The 19010-nt window shown below is 40.5% G+C and overlaps 1 protein-coding gene across 2 annotated transcripts in view; it reads right to left on the bottom strand.

Moving 5' to 3' along the window:
• The window catches only part of TLK2 (tousled like kinase 2), a 99220-nt gene extending 82353 nt beyond the window's left edge, over positions 1 to 16867 (bottom strand). Inside the window, exons 1-2 of one of the 2 annotated variants that reach the window (XM_033090903.1) lie at positions 16688 to 16867; positions 15121 to 15203 (exon numbers count right to left, since the gene is read on the bottom strand). In XM_033090903.1, the coding sequence (XP_032946794.1) occupies positions 15121 to 15203; positions 16688 to 16823 (219 nt within the window). In that variant the 5' untranslated portion in view covers positions 16824 to 16867. The remainder of the gene's footprint in view (positions 1 to 15120; positions 15204 to 16687) is intronic. The other variant, XM_033090905.1, reaches the window with a different exon arrangement.
• Between the last annotated feature and the right edge of the window lie 2143 nt (positions 16868 to 19010).

Genomic DNA, 19010 nt, shown 5'->3' with positions numbered 1-19010 from the left:
TATCCAGTGAATAAGGTGGATGCGGATACACTATAATGTTTTTATTTGACAGAAATTTCGATCTGTATCAGAAGCGGTATGTGACATGGAGCCTTTTTTGTGATCAAAGAATACAGTGAATGCTACTGTCGAGTGCCATCCAACGGAAAGGCAGGGATCTTCATATGGGAAGTGGCATGTCCAACCTTAATAACAGCATGTGGAAAGTTTCAACTTGTTTGGTGCAGTCAGGCATGAGCTACGGTTGAGAGAAGCTGTGTTTTAAAGTGTGCCATAAATCATCCTCCATCATGACAACACTGTGTCACACATCCGCTTCTGGTATTCCGCAATTTCTGTCAAATAAAAACATGACGGTGTGTCCTCATCCGCCTTATTCACTGGATCTGCCACTGTGCAACTTCTTGTTCTTCCCAAAAGTCAAAATGATTCAGGACATGGAGGCAGCCACGACAGCGCAACTAAAGACACTCACGAAAGAGGACTTCCAGAACTGCTGCAGAAAGTGGCAAGAACAATGGGATAAGTGTGTTTGAAGTAAGGGGGATTAATGGCAGTGTGTCTTTTACTGTAATATTTTTTAAAATTTAAACATTCACCATATTGTTTGATCACACTTCATACACAGTGATCTAACCTGACACTCTTTTAACAAGAGTGCTTACACGATTTACAATTTATTTATCAATATATCTGGGTTTAAATCTACTATATTGTTAATTATTTTCCTATTTGTCACATCTTTCTTTGTTTCTTTTTCTTCTTTTCCTTCCTTCTTTAGGACTGACATGTTAAATATTCCATTTTATTTCCCCTAAGGAATATTAGCATAATATTATCGCTTTGTTTTGTTATTTTTCTAGTGGTATGCTTATTTAACTTATAGTCAACCTTCAAATAATCTGAATATTATCTGAAATCAATAGCATAGGGATCTTAGATGTTCACTGTAATCAAAGTTTGTAGTAAAAGCAGAATCCCATTATAGCAAAAGGCACTATAAAGTCCTAAGTATAGCCCATAAGAATTTTGTTCTAAGCTTCTATTTCCGAAATAAAACTTTAGTAATAACTAGTTAAAATAAGTTATCTACAACAAATAATTCTGTACAACAACTGGCTCCTCTGGTTCTTTTCCAGAATATGTAACAATCTTTTTTTTTTTTTTTAATTTCCTATTGAGTGCTATTAACAGGTAAGACCTTCTAACTTTTTCTCCAGTATCTAGAATGACATATAATTTCACCTCACTTTTCCCCACAAAGATATTCCAAATCATCTCTAGAAATATCCTCTTTCAAAACAAGCCATCAAATAATAATACAGTATTTAAAAAGAGGGCTTTCTATAACACCATCTCTAAATAAACTGTCTCTAAATAAATTAAAACTTTAACTTTCTAATTCATTATACAGAACTCCTGTTTTCCTCTCCAGAACCTCCAGAATTTTGACTTTCAATAATCTATATAATATCATAAATTAATTCCATTATCCCAAAATATGAAAGTCTTATGGAATCTGTTATGGTAAGAGTTTATCTGTAATAGTACTTGTAATATATATTGACACACACAGAACCTAAAAAGGGCCTTGGAGATTAACTGGTATAGAGATTCCTTAGATCCCCAATAAGTCTCCTAAAGATCATTATGGGGGTATCTGAACTGTTTTTCACCTACACAGCCTATTTAGAATACCAAATTCACTTGACTTTGGCTAAAATTTTATCAACTCCATATAAATAAAAAGATTTCAACTCCTTATAGTAAAATTCATCTGATACTGCTCTAAAGCTCTGTTTAACAAAATTGGTGAAATAAAGTATTGCTTAATAAATTAAATTTAATAGGAAAAAAAGGCCTTTTAAAACATAGCTTCCCAGGGAGTGAAAGGAATAATAATAAAAGGTTGGGAATTAGATTTAGTCCAGTCTCCTACACAATAACTCTCCATATAACATCTCTAATAATTATGTACTTACACGCTTATGCTCAAATTCTTCCTATAAAAGAGAAATACCATACAAAGCAATGTGTTCTAATTTGAGGCAGCTAACTGCCAGACAGTGGTTTTTAACCCTATTTCAAGTCACAGATCTTTTTAAAAAAGCGTAATGAAAACTGTGGACCTCTCCCCCTAGAAAAAGATAACCTTGACATCTGTCCAAGGACTCTCTTACCATAGCTGACCACAGGGAAACAAATGCTCTCATTCACAGATGGAGAAATATGGTTCTATTCCTCACCTCTATGGAGAGGAATGTGGTTAGAACTACCAAAATGACAAATGCTCATATCCTTTGACCCAGCAATTCCATTTCTAGGGACTTACCCTATAAATATATGTAAATGTGTGAAATGACATCATGTACAAGGCTATTCTCTATAGCACTGCTTATATCAAAACACTGCTGTCCATCTAAGTGTCCATCAACAGGAAACAGGTTAATTTATGGTTCAGCAGTACAATGGAATATTAAGCAACCTAGGGAAGAAAAGGACAAGGAAGTACTATATGCACTAATATAAAACAATTTCTAAATTATTTTATGCACAAAAAGCAAAATACACAGCTGTATATGCTTGTCCTTGTATTTTTTTAAAATGGAGGGGATGACTACATAGATATATATATATGTATTTGCGCAAATATACATATCACATATATATCAAGTATTTATGATATATCACATATATGATACATATGATATACATATATATATAAATTTAGAAACTGCTCATAATAGTTGTGTCCAGGGAGGGAAACCAGGTGGATATAGAAAAGGCATACAAGAGCTATTTCATTGTATATTTGAAATCTTTTCAATTTTAGACTATGTGACTATATCATGTAATCGAAATTAATTCTTTAAAAAAGAATCTCTGCCCCAGACCCTAAGAAGTTTTGCTAAGCTTCAAAACCAATCTATTCTGTACTAGCATTCTATGACTTATTCATAATATTTTATCAGAATTTTTCTTAGGTTGTTTATCTACAACACAGAAAGTCTCCCCCTTCTACACACAACCTGACCCCTGAGCAAATTAATTACACTCCCTTCTTTTAGGCGCATACCACCTTCACATCTCCATATCCACCCTGTGCTGTGTGCCAGACATCGGGGTCCATGTCTGCCCGATTATAAGTACCTCAAGAGTATACAGTGCAACTGGCTGATCTTTTTTTTAATTCTCCGTAACACCCAGTGTACAGACTCAATAAAAGTTGGTTGATCTCAACTGCTGAAAATTTGGGCACTAAAATTTCAATATAGCTGTATATGTATCTTTTCCTTCATCTTATCCAGATTATCCTACAAGCAGGCCAAATGAAACTGATGGAACATTTTGTCCTGGTTCTAGCTGGTCAATTGTTAATATAATGAAGATTGGCTAAGTCAGCTTTGGTTTGATGCTACTAGCTTCTGCTAATTTTGAACATTATATCTGATTGCTAAAGTTAATTAAGATATCCTGAACTAGAGGTACTATCTCCAGAGATAAACTGGCCCTTCAGATTACATTTTAATTTCACAATTAATCCTTAGTATTTCTCTGCAGTCTGGCAAAACAGGAACTAAATTAACACCAACTCTGGCAGCAGTTCATATGATAAAAGTCACATATTTACTCTTTATATAAGGCAAAATTATCAGCGATATGGATCACACCCATTACAACAGACACCATCACTTGTGATCTTTATGTGGGCAACATGAACAGTCTTCATAGGACTTACGATGTGAGACAACACTGGTGAAAATAAAATTTTAATACAGCAACTTTGGATAGTCACTCGTTGTTATTCTAAAATTAACCTATGCTTTAGTTAAAATAAAAGGCTATCCTATGTAACTCACCAAGTTACATGATGGCTTAGTTCTTCAAGTTCCTAGGCAAATTAGACTAGTATTTTACAAAAATAATTGCCATTTGAGTATTAGTACTAGTTCTACAGATGTTAAAATTTCTAAGACTTCTAAGGCTTTCACTGAATGTGAACTAAAAGAAAAAGAATCACCATTTGCTGGCTGCCCTTTGTCGATAAGGAGTGAGGGGAAGTCAAGCTTTAACAAAAGAGTGAAGTTTTAATATGATCCAGCCATTCACTTCTGCATATACACCCAAAAGAACTGAAAGCAGGGACTCAAACAGTTATCCGTACACTCATGTTCACAGCAGCATTATTCACAGTAGCCAAAAGGCAGAAGCAATCCAAGAGTCCATTGACAGATAAATGGACAAATGAAATGTGGTACATTAATGGAATATTATTCAGCCTTAAAAAGGAAGGAAATTCTGACACACGCTACAACATGGATGAACCCTGAAGATATTCTGCCAAGTAAAATTAGCCGGACACAAAAAAGACAAATACTGTATGACTCCACTTACATGAGGTTTCTCGAGCAAATTCATAAAACAGAAAGTAGAATGATGGTAGCCAGGGAGTGAGGGGAGGGGTAAATGGGGAGTTATTGTGATAAATAAAAGTATAATTTCATTCATGCAAGATGAAAAAGTTCTTGAGAGGGATGGTGGTGATGGTTGCACAACAAAGTGAATGTATTTAATATCAATGTACACTCAAAAATGGTTAGAATGGGGCCGGCCCAGTGGCTCAGGCGGTTAGAGCTCAATGCTCCTAACTCTGAAGGCTGCCAGTTCGATTCCCACATGGGCCAGTGGGCTCTCAACCACAAGGCTGCCGGTTCAACTCCTCGAGTCCCCCAAGGGATGGTGGGTTGTGCCCCCTGCAACTAGAAAACGGCAATGGACCTGAAGCTGAGCTGCGCCCTCCACAACTAAGACTGAAAAGGACAACAAATTGACTTGGAAAAAAGTCCTGGAAGTACACACTGTTATAAAGTCCTGCTCCCCTTCCCCAATAAAATATTAAAAAAAAAAAAAAATGGTTAGAATGGTAAATTTTATTTGTGTTTACCACAATAAAAAAATAAAGTTAACTGACCAATCTCTTTCTTTATCTCCCTCATCTAATTAGGATTAGGAAACAGACATCATCCTGCCTTTGAGAATATATATTTTTTAAATGTTCTACCTCTATTTTCCTTGACGCTGTCTTCAGAGTACACTTAGAACAAGATACTTTTCTTGTTCCTAAGATATTTGCAACCAAAATTCTCAAAAGCCTATATATACATAATGAAGAGCTTAATAAGGAAAGAATTTTGGGAAGATTTTGTTCTAGCCTTTGTTCCTGAGGGTTTTGTATTTTAATACCACTACTCATTCTTTGATAGTATTAATACCTAAATGAAATTTTTGAGTTTTACTTTCCCCTATCTCAACTATGGCTCCCTCTTTTGGTATAGTTCATCAAAAATAAATTTTTTAAATCGGAAGTGCCAGAGGTAAACTGTCTTCCAAGTCATATAGCTAGTTCATTTCTTAGACGGTACTAGGACTAAAACTAGATTATCCCTATCTTGATATATTTTGCAGTATCTGCTGTAAAAAAAAAAAAAAAGTATGTTAAGAGCATCATATGACTATAATAAAAATTCCATTCGTAGCTTTGTATCTCAAATTGCATAGGAACTTACCAATTAAGTTTTTAAAACTATCAAAAACAACCAAAATTCCCTCTTACTGTGAGCCTTTACTTGACTGTGAGCACTCCACAGCACAAGGTACATCTGTGAAGGGAATAGCATCGCATATCTGATGGCTAACGTAGACTATGATCTATTGCTAAACAGCAAAGATAAGATTCTAGAAAACTAATGTATTGGGAGTGGTAAGAAAGCCAAGGACCAGACTTAGTCATGAGAATCTTAGAAAGCAGGCAAAACTAATAAACCAAGTGGGAAGAGCTTTTGCTGATACTCCAAATCCTTCAGACTGCTCTAACATGCAAGAGTGTTCCTTGCGTAGAAAGAAAGAACAGTCCAAATTATGAAACAAGATTTCCCATGAAAGTCTTAATAAAGACAAAAAAGCTGACCAGGGAAAGGGACAGGCAGGTGCTAGGAGAAATAAGCCTATAATAGGGGTTCTGTGGCCCCACGTTTAGCCAAAATGCTACCCTCAAACTAACTAAAGAGAACAAAAATATGGGAAGGTGAACCCTTCTGCAGGCCAAAGTCACCAAGCACTCCAGGAATGTTTGTTTCATTTCGCTTTGTTTTGTTTTTTAACGGCCCAAAGTCTAAGGAAGGAATATTTGAGACTAGGAAAGCCAAATCTCTTTCTGGATTAGAAAAACAGAGCACCTGCATTGCAAAAGGTCAAAAAGAATAGTGTTAAGAAGTGTTTAAGCATGGCTAACATACTAAGAAGCAGATGCTAATCTAATCCATCCCATCACATCTAGTAGTAGTTAGGAACAAGTGAAACTTACCACCAAGAGGGACCTAGCAATTTGAGACCCAGACAAGGCAGAGAGGAAGAAAACTGACCAAGCCAAATCATCCCTAGACTCAGCTTTGAAATAAGAAACCACTGATAATATCCCTTATTTGCTTTCCTTCTCCCTGCCTTAAGTTTTAAGAAATATTTCAATTTAATCTTTAACTAAAAGTAAACAGAATAAGAAATGACATTAATGGCCAGGGGTGATGATAATAATACTGACCAAATATAGGAAGGAAGGAAATAACAGATGAGAAGTGAAAAATCACATGGGAAGAAACTAGATATGGATTCTTTACATACTGGTACACAGAGTTCATGCACACTTTATAAGTGCTAAATAGTTTTATATTACTGACTATAAAACAGTCAAATAAGGAATTACTACATCAAAATCCATGAGAAGACAAGAATTAAGAAAGGTAAGCTCAGTACTGAAAAAAAAAATCACTTCTATTTGAGGGCATTTGCTGATTTAATTCTACAGAAAAAGCTTTGAAACTGAGTTGTACTATAGGAGGCCTGGGACTGTGGGGAGAGAATAAAGTCAAAGCCCAGGACATGCCCAATGAGGGGAGTCTGTGAAACCCATCCCATATTTTAAACAAGGAGCACAGGGCTATCCTCCCAGGATAAGAGCAACCCAGAAATAAAAGAGCCCTCATGAAAACTGAATGGATAAGTTTATGCAGATTACAAATTAAAAGAGAAAATAAAGAAGTGGAAGGTAGGTCAGAAGAAACTACCCAGTATTCAGCCCTGGGAAGTAAAGGAGCAATACAGAAGACAGGATAAAAAGAAGAGAAAATACAGTAAGTAAGAAGGTCTAACATATGTTTAAATGGAGTGGAAGAAGACAGAGAATTTGACAGAGGCCATCATATACGAGGTCTGACAATTAAGTTTGTGTTTGTGAACTTGTTGCAACGATGTTGCTAACCTTTTTTTGATATCAGAGGGATTATTCATTATGAAGTTGCATCATGTGGACAAACAGTTAACCAAGTTTACTATTTGGAAGTGCTGAAAAGGCTGGGTGAAACAGACAACCTGAACTTTTCGCCAACAATTCATGGCTCTTGCATCACGACAGTGCACCAGCTCACAAGGCACTGTCTGTGAGGGAGTTTTTAGCCAGTAAACAAATAACTGTATTGGAACACCCTCCCTACTCACCTGATCTGGCCCCCAATGACTCCTTTCTTTACCCGAAGATAAAGGAAATATTGAAAGGAAGACATTTTGATGACATTCAGGACATCAAGGGTAACACGAAGACAGCTCTGATGGCCATTCCAGGAAAAGAGTTCCAAAAGTGCTTTGAAGGGTGAACTAGGCACTGGCATCAGTGCATAGCTTCCCAAGGGGAGTACTTCGAAGGTTACCGGAGTGATATTCAGCAATGAGGTATGCAGTACTTTTTCTAGGATGAGTTCGCAAACTTAACTAGCAGACTTCGTGTGAGGAGACAATGGCTGGGGATATGCTCTACAACTGATGAAAAACCAGCAATCCAGATTCAAGAAGCCCAATGAATCCCAAGGAGAATAAATAAATCCACCATTCACAAACACCTGCACGCAGATGTGTACAGGAGCTATATTCCTAAATGCTAAAGCTTGGAAGCAACGAAGATGCCCTTCAGTGGGTGACGGATACACTGGGTACATCCCGACGCTGGAATGTGATTACTCAGTACTAAAAGGAAATGAGGTAACAAGCCATGAGAAGACATGAAGAAAACGTAAGTACATTATTACTAAGTGAAAGAAGCCAACCTGAAAAGCCTACATACTGTGTGATTCCAACTACATGACAATACAGAAAAGACAAAACTATGGAGACAGTGAAAAGATCAGTAGTTGCCAAGTGTTAAGTAGGGATGAACAGCTGCAGCACAGGTTTTTAGGGCAGTAAAACTACTCTGTATGATACTGTAATAGATACATATCATTATACATTTGACCAAACCCATAGAACGCACACCACCAAAAGTGAACCCCTAATGTAAACCATGGACTTTGGGTGACAATGATGTGCCAATATAGGTCATCAATTGTAAAAGGTGTACCACTCTAGTGAGGAATCTTGGTAAGGAGGAGGCTATGCATGTTTGGGGGGCAGGGCATACACGGGAAATCGCTGTACCTTCTACTCAATTTCGTTGTGAGCCTAAAACTGCTCTAAAAACAAATATCTACTTTTTTTTAAAGTGCATTGAGCATGCACTCATGTTCAGATAAAAATATTCAGATATAAATAAAACACAGGTAAATAATAAAGAAAAAAAGTAATCCAACCTATAGTTCCCATTGCCACATTACAGCACAGAAAATCAAAAGACAAAGAAAATCTTGGAAATGGGCAAAGAAAAGGTGAATTACCTTCAACAGAATGGCAATGAGATAAAAATAAAAAGGGTGTAATGGAAGCCCGTGGACAACAGTGAACAATGTGCTGAAAGAAAATAATAGCCAATCTAGAATTCTAAACCTAGCAAAATTACTATTCAAGAATAAGTCAAAAATAGACATTTTAAAGCAGGTAAAAAGGGAAGACAGACTTTCACTGACAGACCCATAGTAAAGGAATTCCAGAGGACATATTTCAGGCGAAAGAAAAAGTATTCCAGATAGAAGGTCAGAGATGCAAAAAGGAAAGAAGAACAAACAAAAGGGTAAACATGTAGGTTAGGCTAAATGGACATTGACTATATAAAACAAATTCAGTAATATCTGTGGACTCTTAAAACTATGTATACAAATGGTGGATGCATGACATTTTTTGCATTTATCAAAACCTGCAGAATTGCACAACACAAAGAGTAAAGCCTAATGTTAAACTACAGACTTTAGTTAATAATAATGCATCAATGTTGGTTATCAATTGTAACAAATCTACCACACTTAACTCAAGATGGTAATAGGGGAAACTGGCTGGGTGGGAGGCAGTATGTGGGAACTCTGTATTATCTGCTCAATTTTCTGTAAACCTAAAACTGCTCTAAGAAATGAAGTCTATTAATTAAAATATATATATGTGTGTATATACATGTACATATATGTATATACACACACATATATACATATATATACATACACACACGTGTATATATATACACACACATATATATACATATATATAATTAAATATAGAACAACAGCATGTGAGTTGGGAGAGGAATAATGGAGTTAAACCTCCAAGGTCCTGGTATTGACAAAAAGGAGGGCAATGGTATTAACATTTATCTTTGATAAATTAAGGACACATGTTGCAATTTCTGTGGTAACAAATAAGAGTCCATAACTTTCAAACTAGAAGAGGAGAAAATGTAATGTTAAAAATAAATAACAGACAAAAAGAAAAAGTATGAGAATGCTTATTCCTTTATCTTTCATAGTAGAGAATAAATGGAAAAAATAATTTCAAAAGAAGGTTAAAAAAAAGCACAAAAAGATTTTAAAAGAAACAAGGAAGATTTAAATCCAAATATATGTTACTGCAATAAAGGTAAATGAACTAAATCTTCCAGTTACAAGGCAAGAGTTTAGAGATTGGATTAAAACAAAAAGCTAGAGTGGACCATGCCTGTATGGGTCACCACCAACTCTACTTTCATCTTCTCAATAGTCTTTTCCAATTCAACAAAGATTTATTCAATGTATATAATGTGCTGAGCATTTGAGTAGTCAGAGATAAAGATATCATCCATATTCCCAAGGAAACTAATGGGGAAACAAATGATGTGTTATAATAAAAGTAGGTTATCAAGCGCTAATAAAATAATGCAACTAGATGGGTGGAGGTGTCTGGAAAAGCTATGAAGAGATATCTGGATTATGCTTTGAAGAATAAACTTGGGGCAGCACAGCGGCTCAGGTGGTTGGAGCACTGTGCTCCTAACGCCGAGGTCGCCGGTTTGATTCCCACATGGGCCAGTGAGCTGCGCCCTCTACAGTTAAGATTGTGAACAACAGCTCTCCTTGGAGCTGGGCTGCCGTGTCCTGGCAGGAGCCGCCAGTGGCGGGCATGAGGGCCGGCAGCCGGCAAGAGCTGCCATGAGCTGCTGTGAGCAGCCCACCGACACGACAGCCTCAGCTGGGGGAGTGCAAGGCTCATAACACCAGCGTGGGCCAGGGAGCTGTGTCCTACACAACTAGAGTGAGAAACAACGGCTTGAACCAGAGTGGGGAGGGGGAGGGGTGGAGGCGGAAGAAGGGGAAAAACAAAAATAGAATAAACTGAAAGTTCATCAGGCAAATAGAAAAGGAAAGATAAAGGAGACAGCATGAGTCTGTTCGCTAACATTAGATCAGTCATGGTTTGAGGTAGCAGAGCACAGCAGTCAGGGAATAGACAAGTGGCCACAAAGTTGAAAATTTAGAATAGGGAGTTTTAACTTTATCCAGTAGGCAATAGGAGCCTTTAAGCAAGGGAGTAAAACAATAATCCTGGGATTTTGTTGAAACATAACTCGTGGCAGTTTATGGAAAGATGAACGGGCTAGGAGAGACTGGCTATTACAGTCACGAGTGAAGGTCTGGATGAAGGCAGTAGCAGTGGGGGCAAACAAATGCTTGAGAAATGTCAGAGAAAGAAGAGACATGAGTTGATAACTTGACTACATGTGAAATGAGAGCATCAAATAAACACTGAAGTAAATGAAAAGAAGACAACATAAAGGCAAACACAACAATATATTTATCAACAGTTCCTTTAAATTCACCAGTAGAAGTATAGACTATTTTTCAGCATTTATGCTTACTGAGCATTGTCAAACTATGTATTAAAACATCTAAACATACACAATTTTTTAAGTTATTGGCATTGATATATAAAACAGCTAACACCAGATATCCATAACTGACACCTTCTAATCGATGCAATTAACTAAAAGATAGGAGAGAAAGGTAGCAGTTGGTTACGTATCTTTTCAGAAGTCAAATTTGATCATTTAAAGTGACTGTGTATCAGACTCTTAAAATTATAAAAGACAGGAAATGAGATTTTTCTTTAAGACATCAAAAATCTATGTGGTATTAATTAAAAGTATATGGTCTTGCTTCAGGCTCTGTGAAAGTTCTTATTGTGTCAAAACAAATGGTCCCATTTTTTCATGGCTTCTCATTTTGCTTTTCTTTTCAATACCATCCACATACTGCATAACCCTTTTTATCCAATACAACTAAAACCAATGACATTAGACAAAAAAGTAGGTTACAGTGTGGAATCTAAAAAAAAAGAAAAAGGCACCTTAAACATTTTTTTTTAACTTATACAAATGTATACTCTCTTGCCAGTCTTTTGATGCAGGTCTTTTGAGTTATAAATCCACTGACTGCAGTTCTACACTTACACGAACCACACCCATAATGCATCATCTACAATTTCCAGTTTCGATTTCTTTAAAAGTGAAGGGAGAACTTAAAAGATGCTTGGCAAGGATCTAAATGAAGAATTCTTCCAGATTTAAAAACAAAGGTAATTTATACATTTTTATAGATAGCACTTTATATTGTGTCTTTCCAAGGCAGTTAATTTAGTTTTCTTAGAACCAACAGTTCTTTCATTTTAAAATATGTCATTAGTTCACGTAATTTTGTATTAAATTATACTACAAATGCAAGTTGTCATAAAGTGATCCTTGGTAAGTCTATACTTCAACTGGTAGGAATAATGTAGTGGGCATTAGTTCGCATGTCTTATAAAAAGAGAATGGAGGTTTATTGACTAGTATCTCTGTTAAGAGAGATCTAAATTTACTTCTTATTGCTTTTACTGTACATGGAACAGTTCCTGGCATATCGTAAGTACTATATAAGTATTTGCTACTATATTAGCATTAAAATTCAACTAGGTACAGTAAAGAGTGCATGCAAGGGTGAAATTCCACCTACTTTACACAGTCTCCAGAATCAGAGACTACCTATACTTAAATTGTCAAAAGGGAGTAGAGAAGGGAATATAAACTGCAATGGTCCGCACTGGAAACATATCAATACAGGGTATAGTCAGTTTCACATTACTGGAAGTGGGTTATCCAGTGCTTAAAGGAACAGATCTTAAATAAGAAGTAGGCTAGCTCACATATCGGGTCAACAAGAAATGAAAAAGTAGGTTCATAATTCAATTTAACTTTACCACCTCAAAAAGGTTAACAGAATGGTCCTAGGTCTTCCTAAAAAGTGGCAGCTAGACCAGAGGAGAAAAGACAACTACAGCTTCTTGGAGCACATTAGGCTACTTTCCTCTATCATCAACTCACTAATGACAGAAAACATCAATCTCTTAAATAAAAAACGCATAGTGCATTCCAAAGCACAAAACAAGTGCTTTTCGTGCAACAGTTATTATAAATTAAATATGCTAAACAAGGAGAAATTCAATGCATATAAATTCAATATGCAAGAATATTTTAAATTTGCAAATAAAAAACTTAAATACAAATAAAGAGCAACTTAAATATAAGGAATAAATGCAGTGGCTTGGCCATTTCGGTTTAGTGTAAGTTTTGTAATGCGTATCTAATTTGCAGGTGCAAAAAAAAATTGAAGCAACATGACAGAAGATCTATAATAACCAGGAAGTTCAAAGACTGCAGCTATTTCAAACACTCCTATCCGCTAGGAAAGACTCTACAGTAGCATTGACTTTCTTCCTTCTATGGACATCAAAAAGGACTGAAAATGTCATGAATAGTTAGGAGAAACTCAAGAGACACCCCGTGCGGCTGCACGAGCCCCACTAGATGGCACTATCACAGGAAAGTCACTCTGCTCTCCCTTTTGGAGTAAGGGCTGAAAGCTCTCTTGATTTTTGCAAAACTGAAAGCTGTCATCAACACAGTGACATCCTTACTAGAAAATTATGACCCATAATGAGGAATTCAAAACTCAGAGGAGTTTTTCCAAAAGCACCTTTCTTCTCCCAGTACCATGGCCTCCTCTCCACTCCTATTTCAAATCAGTGGTATGAGAGAGACAGTGTCTTGCAGGCAAAAGAAGTTGTACAAAATGGAGATTTTCTTTTCCTCTTCCTAACTCTGCAAACTACAGAATAATTTATTTGTTTTTTTTTCCTTCAAGTTTCTTTGCTATGAGGGAAAAAAAACACTCCTTTGCTAGTCCTTGAATAATGTATTTATTGTAATCAATATACTTACCATGACTGGAAATGTCAAAATAACATACAATTAATGCCATAAAAACATTTGGATAGAAATGAACTTCTTTCTCTAGATATTAAAGGTAGAACTTTCTATTAAACAGATCATCAGATTACATTTTCTGACACATTAGTTACATGACGTCAAGTTGGGTCTGAACAGCAAAATTTACAATGTCCCTCATTCCCATCACTCATGCTCTACGCCATCAAAAGTATACTTGGATAAGCTATCATGAACCCGGAAAGAAAAGCATACTAACAACCAAGTCCAATGAGTTTAAACTACCTACAACTTGAATACAAACTTACTTTTACTCAGTAGGTGACCATTTGAACAGATGAATTTGGATATGAGCCTTCTGCTGAATTCCCAAGTTAAAAGGCACATCAAAGGTGCCTTTTGATTGATCAACTGAATCAGAGATCAATTTAATACTTAAACATAGTGCTCACTTCCAGTTGAAGCTAGTTCACCTAGATCACATAACCTCAATATGTAACAACAGTCAGGAGTATAGCCCTCCAAAGTGCCACAAAGTCAGTTATTAAAGTGGCCAAAAAAACCAAGTACAAAATGTGTAACAAATCCTGTGTTCCCATAGCCCCATGTCACAGCTCTCATCATCTCTCTTTGTCTGTGTCTCTCACTTTCTGGGGGCTTGGCGGCACTGGGCTGCGGTGTCATCCCTAACACCCTGCACAATGCCAGTATGCAGTAGGCACTCAGCATTTGTTGAATGAACACAAACTATCAAGTTATTCCAGCTCACCAAAATTATGAGATTCATCAAAGCAGCTAGTTTTTTCAACTAAAACTTGACAAACACCTTCTTTAAGGAGCTACTAACTAAAACAGGAGACTGACATCTAGGTCCCCATGAGAAATAAGATTTCCTGAATAGCACAGAAAGAAATGTATCACATTAAGTCAAATATGCTTTACCTATTGTACTAAAACCATCCTATGAGAGCAGAGGGGTAAAGTGGCAGGTACATAAGGATGCACAGAAAGCCCTAACATTGTTTAACACCTGCCCGTTAATGGAGGCTTGATCTTATTTTATGCTCCCAGGACAAAAATAAAAACAGTGAACAAGAAGGAAAAAATATGAAGAGAAAGAAAGCAGTCTGGGGGTGCAACCTGGAGGAACCTGCTGAATTGCAGATTTGGAGAACCGACAAACTTAAGACACAGAGTTTTCAAACTCTACCATATAACTACCCAAAAAGTCCAGTGTAAGGAAGCTATGCCAATACCTTTCAATTAACAGTTTTCTTCTGAGTGACTGCGGAGTTTTGACCAAATATGGCCTAGACTACACACACCATTAAGTATCCTTGCAATAAAATCCACGGGAAACCTCTCCCGAATCAGAGGGGAAAGAGCATATACTCCCATATAGAATACCTTCAAATGTACTGCTGAATGATTGGAATGACTGGTAGGATTTAAAAGTTCATTGGAACCATTAGCTGAATCTTCTCTCCTACCACCTATCAGTATGGCCCACCCAAACTGCCCTTAATTGATTTTTAAACGTGTTTAAATTAGACAGTGTTCACTATCATTTTACTCACCTTACTAACACCAACTCCAGTAAATCTGGCCTCTAGTAATTCTTGCCGTCGTGGGTCCAGGCTATGCAGTTCTTCCATCATTTCTACCGGGGGAAAAAAAAAAAGTAGGTTGTAAGACCACAAAAGCTAAAATGTGAGGAGCCAATTTTTAGATATAACAAAACTCACAGGAATTATTTCACTGAATGGTCCCATACAGGTAAACCTCAAGTAAATATAGCATACAAGTAAGCAATGTGCAGCATCAAATAGTAATACATTTAAAGTTATAAAGCGGCTCAAAAGTCCTCTTCTGAGGGTCTAGTTCTGATTTGATTTTAACAGCAAAAAACCTCAAACTTCAAACGCTTCATATAATTTCTGTAAAAGTTGAGAAAGGAGAGTAGCTTGCAAGAAATAAAATTCCTTCTATCAACCTCTGAATTTAGCTAAGTACTTTTGGATAGTTCTTTCCCAAACACACAGGAACTAGTTCTTAAACTAAAAATATGAATCATTAATAATAATTTCATTGTACAGCATGAATCAGAAGCTACAAATAACTTCGAAATTAACGCTATTATATAGCTTCTTTCTCTGAAGAGCTCACAGCGGCTTATGAAAAAAGGAATTAGTTATTTTAAATTTAACAGAGAACCCATGGTAAAACCATCAACCTGCATTCACTCAGGAAATTAGTACAGCTCCATAACCATCCCTTTACTGAAATCTTTTTCTGACCACTCCCTGGAGCAGTAGGTTTCTCTAGACATCTGCTTTTAGCACTCCTTCCAAGCAGGGAGGGGCAGGAGGACACCATTTTTAAACTCCTTCCATGACCAATTAATGCACAGGCCACTTTCAGCAAACATGTCCATCCTTCGCAAAAGATCAACTTTTGCAGAACCCATTGGAAACCTCTCTGTGGAAAAGGAGCACACAGCATTCCATAGACCCCCTTTGAACATATTATTAAATAGTATCGGAATGATTGCCATGATTTAAAAGTTCACTGAAAACATGAATTAAACATTCTCTTCTGCAATCTAACAACTCCACAATTTCCAGTAACAACCCCTACAAGTCCTCCAGTTTCATTTCCTTCCTGGATTGAGAGCCTGAGGCAAAGAGGAATGAAAGGGTGACAAATTAAAGTTTCACCCACACATACAAGTGCAGGTTAGAGAAGGAATTAGAAAATTCAAGGAAGGGTAGAAAGGCATCTTTTAAAATGGAAAAGAAAGACAGAGAAAGGAGAATGAGAGTTTCCCTTAAGTGGCCTTCCTCGCGTGTCGCCCTGCCCTAATCGAGGCCGGAATGGCAGAGGTTGCAGCCTCCCTCAAACCCCAGGTCTCTCGAACATTTCCTAAATCTCCATCCCCCGGCCTGGCTCGGAAAACGACACCCAAGCGGCTATTTCATTTAATGTCAACTCATGTTAAGGAAATATCCACTCAGTCTCATTCCAGCGGGGCCTTGGACTGGGATCCTCCCTGTATACCCGAGCCGGGAAGCAGGACCGATGGGGCCTGGTCCCGGCGCCCCTCGCCTCCCGCCGGCTCTAAACTTTCCCCAACTCCAGGCCCACCTGTCACGGAGGGAGGGCGGGCCAGCTCTCGGGGGCGCCCGGGAGACTGCCAGGGCCTCCAGCTGCCCAGGCGCCCCTCTCTCCCTGCCGGCCGCGGGCTCCACTCCCAGGCCGGGGCCGCCTGGGCCTCCCCCATCTTCCGCTCGGCCCCTCGGCGACCCACAGCCCTCGGGGAGCCCCTCCTGCCTCAGCACCGAGGAGCTGCGGCCCGGCGCCGGCCCCCGAGTGGGCTCGGGTCGCAGCCTCCTCAGCCGAAGGGGTCCCCGGAACGGTTAATGCCTCAGGCCCGGCGCCCTCCCCCGCCCGGGGCTCAGCCTCTCACCTGCCGCTGCCGCCGCCGCCGCAGCTCCACGTTCCTCCAGGGAGGGGCCCCGACCCGACCCGGCTGCGGACCGCTCTACTCTCCCCCTGGGCAGGCCCGGGGCGGAGCCGGGGCCTCTCCTGAGCGCCGCAACCCCCCGCCCGGGTAGCCGCCGCCGGCGTCGGGCTCCACGAGAGGGCGGGCGGGGGAGGGGGGCCGCGGAGGCCGCAGATCCCCGGGCTCGCGTACAGAGCCAGGCGCCCGACGCGGGCCCGGGCCCGGGCGGCCACGGGGGGCGCGGGACCGGCCTCCTGGCGCCGGACAAAGGCCAAGGGAGGCGCAGGAGGGCCCAGGCCGGGCCGGGAGGTGGGGACCCGCTTGGCTGGGGGCCACTCGGGTGCGGCGCGGAGGGCGGGGGGGTCGGAACCGCTGGTGCCCAGGACCCGCCTCCGGCCCCTTAATCCGGATCGGTTCGGTCCGGATTAGTAGTGATCGGTGTAAACACACTAGTGAAACCGCGTGTTTCCTCGCGAGATTTGCACGGTTGGGAGGCAGGGGGGGTCCTGGGGGGGTGGGGGAAGAGCAGACAGTGGGGGAGGAGGGGGAGGGGACGAGGAAGGTGGGGGTCCCCGCTGCCCCGGGCGCCCCGCCTCCTCCAATCAGCGGCCGGACTGGCGGGCAGGGGTTAACTAGGGGACCCCGCGTTGGTGGAGGAGGCCGCCGCCTCGCCTGGCGGGAGGGCGGGCGGAGCCGGCGGACCGACAGCGACGCGAGGGGAGGTCGGGCCGCCCAGAGATCGGCTCCGGCCGGAGTCCCGGAGCCTCTGCTGCCGTCTTTGTATAACCGGCCCCCGCCCCACGGGAGCAGCCCCGGCCAAGGCGGTTGGGCCGGCGCCCTGGGCTGCGGACCGGCGCTGGAGGGGCCTCGCCGCCGGGGCCGGGCGCTTCCAGGATTCGCCTCGCGGAACCCCGCGCCCGCCTAATCCCTCGTCTCCACGAGTTTGGGTGAGAAGTGGGGTGGCTCTGCCCAGGATGGATTCTAGAGGAAGAAAGCCCGTGAGCCGGCGTACCCCGCCCGAACTTCCCCGGGGATGTTAAGTGAGTGAGTTCGCGGTGCCCACCGGTGTTCGCTGGCTCTCACGCCCCGCCACTCTCCAAAGCGATGGTCTTGCTCCCCAAACCCACACTTGCCGCCCTGGAAAACGGAGAGCACTTTTCCTCCACAAACCTGGTTGGCAGGGCGTCTCCAGGGACAAAAACGGTGCCCTGGGATCAAAGCTGAGCCCCCACCCCCACCAGGATGTTGCCCTCCAGAAGCCGGGGGAACCGCTACCCCAAAGGGACTGTCTTCGGGCACCCAGGGGGAGGTTCTATTTCAACCTCTGATTAAAAACACGGCCCTCTTGGGTACTTAGGAGGGACTGAGGGTAAGTGCTAGGATGGAAAAAACAGGCCTGCCCATCACAATGTCTACTGAGGAATGAAATATGGAAGGGAGTTCTTATGCACAGTAGCTCCTGCAGCAAGGAGGGCTTCCTTTTCGGGCTCCCACTCTGATCACCCTGCACCAAAGAAAAAATATTCTCCACCGACCCCTCCGAGGCAGGGCGCTCGCTGACTTACCAACTTTGCAAATACCCAACTTTTTATTTTCCTCTGATGCTTCCTTGATCAGATGTCTGAAGATGACTTAAGGACTACAAGCGAATCACAAGGGAAAAATTCAGACATTGAACAATAGCCTTGAACTTTTCCAGGGATCGACAAGTACTTTAAATGGAGTTTCTGCCTATTTTTCTTCCTTGTTACTTCTTAATTCTTCCATATATTAACAGAACATAGACCTGCTGAAAGGGCAAAGGATGGCAGTTTCCTGTTAGTTGTCCAAACGTCCAAACCCTTGGGCAAAATCAAGCACTGGAAAAACTCCATTAAACCAAAAGTCACCTTGCTCTGGATCCAAGCCAGGTTGGGAAGTGCAGCACACATTTCCAAAGATAACAGTGTTTGAAGGGGAGGGGGA

The sequence above is a fragment of the Rhinolophus ferrumequinum genome, chromosome 21, assembly GCF_004115265.2.
Source record: "Rhinolophus ferrumequinum isolate MPI-CBG mRhiFer1 chromosome 21, mRhiFer1_v1.p, whole genome shotgun sequence".
Lineage (NCBI taxonomy): Eukaryota > Metazoa > Chordata > Mammalia > Chiroptera > Rhinolophidae > Rhinolophus > Rhinolophus ferrumequinum.
Note: the sequence above shows the minus strand (reverse complement) of the source record. Positions and strands in the feature narration are given on the sequence as shown.